At 42.6% G+C, this 5,797-nt stretch overlaps 1 protein-coding gene across 1 annotated transcript in view; it reads right to left on the bottom strand.

Annotated features, from left to right (window-relative positions):
- The window catches only part of si:ch73-252i11.1 (poly [ADP-ribose] polymerase 12), an 11,625-nt gene extending 6,659 nt beyond the window's left edge, over positions 1–4,966 (bottom strand). The window contains exons 1-6 of the mRNA XM_014025198.1: positions 4,290–4,966; positions 2,883–3,018; positions 1,872–2,775; positions 1,741–1,791; positions 430–556; positions 146–311 (exon numbers count right to left, since the gene is read on the bottom strand). Of these exons, the coding sequence (XP_013880652.1) occupies positions 146–311; positions 430–556; positions 1,741–1,791; positions 1,872–2,775; positions 2,883–3,018; positions 4,290–4,561 (1,656 nt within the window). The 5' untranslated portion in view covers positions 4,562–4,966. The remainder of the gene's footprint in view (positions 1–145; positions 312–429; positions 557–1,740; positions 1,792–1,871; positions 2,776–2,882; positions 3,019–4,289) is intronic.
- Between the last annotated feature and the right edge of the window lie 831 nt (positions 4,967–5,797).

Below are 5,797 nucleotides of genomic sequence, written 5' to 3'. Positions count from 1 at the left end.
TTATGCCCAACCCTAAACACAGGACTAGTCTACTTCCTGAGCTGTATGATGGAATGCAGAACCAGTCTACTTCCTGAGCTGTATGATGGAATGCAGAACCAGTCTATTTCCTGAGCAGTACCTCCTCAGATATTAATTTACTCACGTCTGCACCGTACAGATGCCACTTCCCGTCGTCGTCCTGCCAGTACCAGAGCCACTCGGTGGTGTGGATGAAGTCCGGCTCCACCAAAGAGTTCACAGTTGAGAGTCTCCTGACTTTGTCTGATCCACGGGTCATCGTGTCAAAGTGCACAGGTGGTCTGTCGCTGCTAAAGAACATAAAATCATAAATGACCCTCAGAGTCAGCGTACCACACCAGGTATCTGTTCAGATTAGGTGCTAACAGTGAAACATCTCAGAGTTTATGTCCAGTGGTGCTTCAGGACCTGCAGGTTTTACTGGGGTCACAGTAGTCCTTCTCAATCATCTCGTTTGTAGGCAGGTTCTTCCACTGGTCACCTTCCTGGACCTGCCAACTGTACGGCAGCTTCTCATGAGCTTTGAAGCATCGCTCTGAAAACACACCAACCGTCTGACAACATCCTGTCTGTGTACTGTACACACACTATCTAGTACTGTACAGAAAGCATCATGTACTGTGAACTGTGCAACAAGTATCATGTACTGTGTATAAAGTATGTATTACACATAAAGTACTTTGTACTTTGGTAATAGTATCATGTACTGTGCCTAAAGTATGAACTGTACATAAAGTACTATGTACTGTGTACAAAGTAAGAAGTATAATTGTACTGTGCATAAAGCATCATGTACTACTGTACATAAAGTATCATGTACTATTGTACATAAAGTATTATGTACTGTGTACTAAATAAAAAAGTATAAATGTACTATGTACTGTACATAATGTATAATGTACTGTGCATAAATTATTGTACTGTATATAAAGTATCATACTCTGCATAAGTTATTATGTCCTGTTTACAAAGTAAAAATTATTATTTTACTGTGTACTGTAGATAAAGTATCATGTACTGTGAACTAAGTAAAAGGTACTGTGTACTGTACATAAAGTATCATGTACTATATATAAAGTATAATTGTACTGTGTACTGTACATACAGTATCATGTACTGTACATAAAGTATCATGTACTGTGTCTAAAGTATAATTGTACTGTGTGTAAAGTAAAATTGTACTGTTTACTGTACATACAGTATCATGAACTATATATAAATTATCATGTACTGTGCGTAAAGTATAACTGTACTGTGTACTGTACATAAAGTATCATGTACTGTGTATAAAGTATAACTGTACTGTGTATAAAGTATAATTGTACTGTGTACTGTACATACAGTATCATGTAATGTACATAAAGTATCATGTACTGTGTGTAAAGTATAATTGTACTGTGTGTAAAGTAAAATTGTACTGTTTACTGTACATACAGTATCATGAACTATATATAAAGTATCATGTACTGTGCATAAAGTATAACTGTACTGTGTACTGTACATAAAGTATCATGTACTGTGTATAAAGTATAATTGTACTGTGTATAAAGTATAACTGTACTGTGTATAAAGTATAATTGTACTGTGTATAAAGTATAACTGTACTGTGTATAAAGTATAATTGTACTGTGTATAAAGTATAACTGTACTGTGTATAAAGTATAATTGTACTGTGTACTGCACATACAGAAGCTTCAGTAGGAATAATGACATACTCACCCTCGTGCTTACAGAAGCCTTTAATGAAGTACATGCATATCTCAGTTTTATCTAGTAAAAACAAAAAGTACACAATGAAGTACTTCTTCACAGTTCATAGTGTCCTGATGAGTACGTGAAGCGGTTTGTACCTCTTTGTCTTCTGTTCGGCTCGTTCCTGGCCCCGGCAGCAGCACAGTTCTCGTTGGTGGAGCGGTTTCTGGGGGTCCGCTGAGTGTCCCCTCTTCCTCCTCCTCCTCCTCCTACTCCTCCTCCTCCTCCTCCGACGGCTGAAGACTGTTTCCTGTTCCTGCCCTGACCGCCGCTCGTGTCGGAGTCATCTCCAGCTGTGAAGACGTCGCTGCTGGGACAGTCGAGTTCTTCCTCGTCTTTTTTCAGCCGGTCCCCAGCGAACAGAGCCAAGTCATCGAGGAGGGAAGGGATTCTTCGGGGGGTTTCTGCGCTGCCCCTTCGGCCTCTGTTGCCCCGGTACCCCGCTCCCCCTCTCCCTCGGTACCACTGCCTCTGGTCTGAGCTCCAACCATTGTCGCCGGCAGAAGAGATGTCGCTGTTGGACGAGTTGAGCTCACTTTTCTGATCCGGACCCACTTCTCCGTTCAGGCTGACGAATTCAAAGCTGCTCACGATGTCACTAAGAGAAGAGGTCCGATGTTGCTGTGCTGGTCTTCCCGCGTTGCCCCTGCTGCCTCTAAAGCCCCTGTTGCCACCTCTCCCCCTCCCTCTGTACCCCTGCCCCTGGTTCGAACTCAAACCGTCACTTCTTGCGTCTGAATCGTTGGAGCTACGATCGCTTCTTCTCTCGAAGAACCTCAGGGCTTCTTTATTTGCATAAATCTCTCTCAACGAGGGAACGAAGGTGTCGGGAACCCCTTTATTCTGCAGGCTCTTCATCGGCTGGCTGGCGTAAAAGTCGTGGGTCTTGTTGCAGCCACAGTCTCGGCTCAGGTACTTCTCACAGATGTGAAGTCTGTCACAGGCTGAAGCCTTCTGACATCGCCCGAACGGCCCAACGCCATTATTGTAGTCGTGACATAACTGGAAATAAGACCAGAAGACGATCAGAGCAGGGGTTGGACTTCATTTGTGACATGAAATTAAAGTATAATTATGTTGTAATTGTGTGTGTGTGTTGTCAGACTCACAGCAGGCAGGAGTGTGTTGTCATTCTGCAGCAGAAGAGTACACAGCTCCTGTCTGCTCAGATTATCCAGCCCATGCTCACTCAGGACCCGCAGGTTGTGTTCAGAATTCAGATTGTGGGTCAAACGGCAGGTTCCTCTGCAATTAAACAATAAAGTGTTAATCTGAGTCACATCTTATCCTGATTCTCAGGTAAAAAAGTATTATTACTCTAAAGTATTATTACTAAAGATAATACTGTTAAAGAGGATCAAGTCATTGACTTTTGGACTCAAAGTTTGTTTATTTTTTGTTTGTGTTACTGTTGTAAAAGCAAAACACAAATAAACAACTTAGGAAAACAAATTTTAATCAAAAAAAATAAATAAACAACATAAAATAGATGAAAAAAATTCACAAAATTATTTTATAAGTTGTGTTAAAAGCTAAGATTAACAAGCAATGGTGGYTTCACTGTTAGCTAAAACAAGCTAACAGATAGCTTGACCACTAGCTCAGTTAACAGGTAGCTTCACTGTTAGCTTAGCCTTATTAGCAGCTTTAAAAATTTAATCCAAACATTGGGGAGTATAACCCTTTTTAATGCAAATATATATGTTAATTTATACTGCTTTGAGTAAACAACTCAACCTGTGAAACCTGTTACTTTACATTGTTCGAAATGTTTTATTTTGGTAAAGAAAATCCTTATTAGCAGCTAACAGCAAACCTACCATGTTATCTTATCTTAGCCTTATTAGCATAACAGCTTGATTATGTTCAAAGTCCAGAGATAGCAGAGATAGAAGGCAAGACTGGCTTTAAAAGATGCTAAGCTAACAGCAAAGCTAACACCAATAGCTTATCTTAGCCTCTTAGTTTCTAACTTAGAAACGTTTCATTAGAGAAGAACCCGTCCAGAAGACCTACAAAATTATTTTCTTTTTGATTTTTTACCTGGATTACTGAGATGCATCAGGACATCTTAGCCTCGTTAGCAGCTAATAGCAAAATTACCACTTATCCTAGCCGATTAGCTAAGAAAAGCTAACAGTGGTGGCTTCACTGCTAGCTAAGGAAATTGTAAAGCTGATCTTGTCGGTTAAAGTTTAGGGACAACTAAATATTCCGTTCCACGTTTTTGTTTCAATCATAAAGGAACATAAACAAAGTATAACCAATTTAAATCAAAATATTATAAATTCAAAGACCTGTAATATTTGTTTTTACGTATCAGAACTGTCTCCGAACACGAGTCTGTTTTTCCCAATGGCACTTGAACGCACCGCAGAAATAATCACTCCTGGCTAAAAAAGTGAACTTAACTCAGCTGTAAATAAATAAATTCACGTTTCAAAAACATTTTTATGGCCGCTGTGAAGAAATAGTCCATTTTGATGGCAGTGCAGAAAGAACACGTCGGTGTTTACCCCTGCAGGAGGACGTGACAGACGCCGCTGAGGAGGAAGCCCTTACAGAGGTGCAGCCCTCGACATGAGCCCGGACAGCCTCTGGTTCTACAGATCCTCAAACTGGTCCTGGCCACAACTCTCTCCTGTCCGCTGGAGTGACACAAGACAAACTTGTCCTGGTTGGTGAGGACATCGTTCGTGGACTTGCCCGGGAAGAGGTTGCATATTAATTCGTTTGCATCGGCTGCTCCTCGTTTGTCGCAGATGTACTTCAAGACGATGGTCTCCATCTTTYCCCCGCTGTTTTGGCGTCTCCTTTCAGCAGAGAAGAACAGAAAACAGCTGTTAGCTACAGACGGCTCGGTTCGTGGGCGGGGGTAGAGTTCTGTATCATTTCAGCTGATTGAAAACCGAAACTTAACTTATTTCAGTTGTAACGCCATGTTTGTCCACGTGGGGGCGACATGTCGCTGTTTATAATGTTCTTTAAAAACACGAGGAAGAGTTTTTACCCTCAGAATAAACAGAAATCATGACTCTTATAAAAGTTAATGCTTCGTTTGTAAAAAGGACAGACTTGTACTGTAGACGTGACCCTGTTTAAAAAACATGCAAGTTTTATTCATTTAACGTTTTATTACTTAATTTGGCAAAAACCTGTAAAATTCCCAACGTTAAGTTTGTGTTGTTGAGCTGCTGTTCCTCGTCTTCTTACTTTTTTTTAGACTTTTAAAAAGAACTTCAGTTTCTGGATCATGATTTATGTTCCAGGTGGAGCAAAATATGCAATATTTTTTGTATTTTTGCAGATATACCAAATAAATAAATAAATAAATAAATAAGATGATGGTTTCACAACAGAATTCTGTTCCTCCAGGGTCTCTGTCCTGCAGGGTTTGGATCAGGGGTGACCCTGCAGGACAGAGACCCTGGAGAACCAGGACTGGACCCCAATGGTCTAAAATCTGAAGGACAGAGACCCTGAAGGACCAGGACTGGACCCCCCTGGTCTAAACCCTGCAGGACAGAGACCCTGAAGGACCAGGACTGGACCCCCCTGGTCTAAAATCTGCAGGACATAGACCCTCGAGGACAAGGACTGGACCAGGACAGAGACCCTGGAGGACCAGGACTGGACCCCCTGGTCTAAACCCTGCAGGACAGAGACCCTGGAGGACCAGGACTGGACCCCCCTGGTCTAAAACCTGCAGGACAGAGACCCTGGAGGACCAGGACTGGACCCCCCTGGTCTAAACCCTGCAGGACAGAGACCCTGGAGGACCAGGACTGGACCCCCCTGGTCTAAACCCTGCAGGACAGAGACCCTGGAGGACCAGGACTGGACCCCCCCTGATCTAAAACCTGCAGGACAGAGACCCTGGAGGACCAGGACCGGACCCCCCTGGTCTAAAACCTGCAGGACAGAGACCCTGGAGGACCAGGACTGGACCCCCCTGGTCTAAACCCTGGAGGACCAGGACTGGACCCCCCTGGTCTAAACCCTGCAGGACAGAGACCCTGGAGGA

This window comes from Austrofundulus limnaeus, unplaced genomic scaffold (assembly GCF_001266775.1).
Source record: "Austrofundulus limnaeus strain Quisiro unplaced genomic scaffold, Austrofundulus_limnaeus-1.0 Scaffold461, whole genome shotgun sequence".
NCBI lineage: Eukaryota > Metazoa > Chordata > Actinopteri > Cyprinodontiformes > Rivulidae > Austrofundulus > Austrofundulus limnaeus.
Note: the sequence above shows the minus strand (reverse complement) of the source record. Positions and strands in the feature narration are given on the sequence as shown.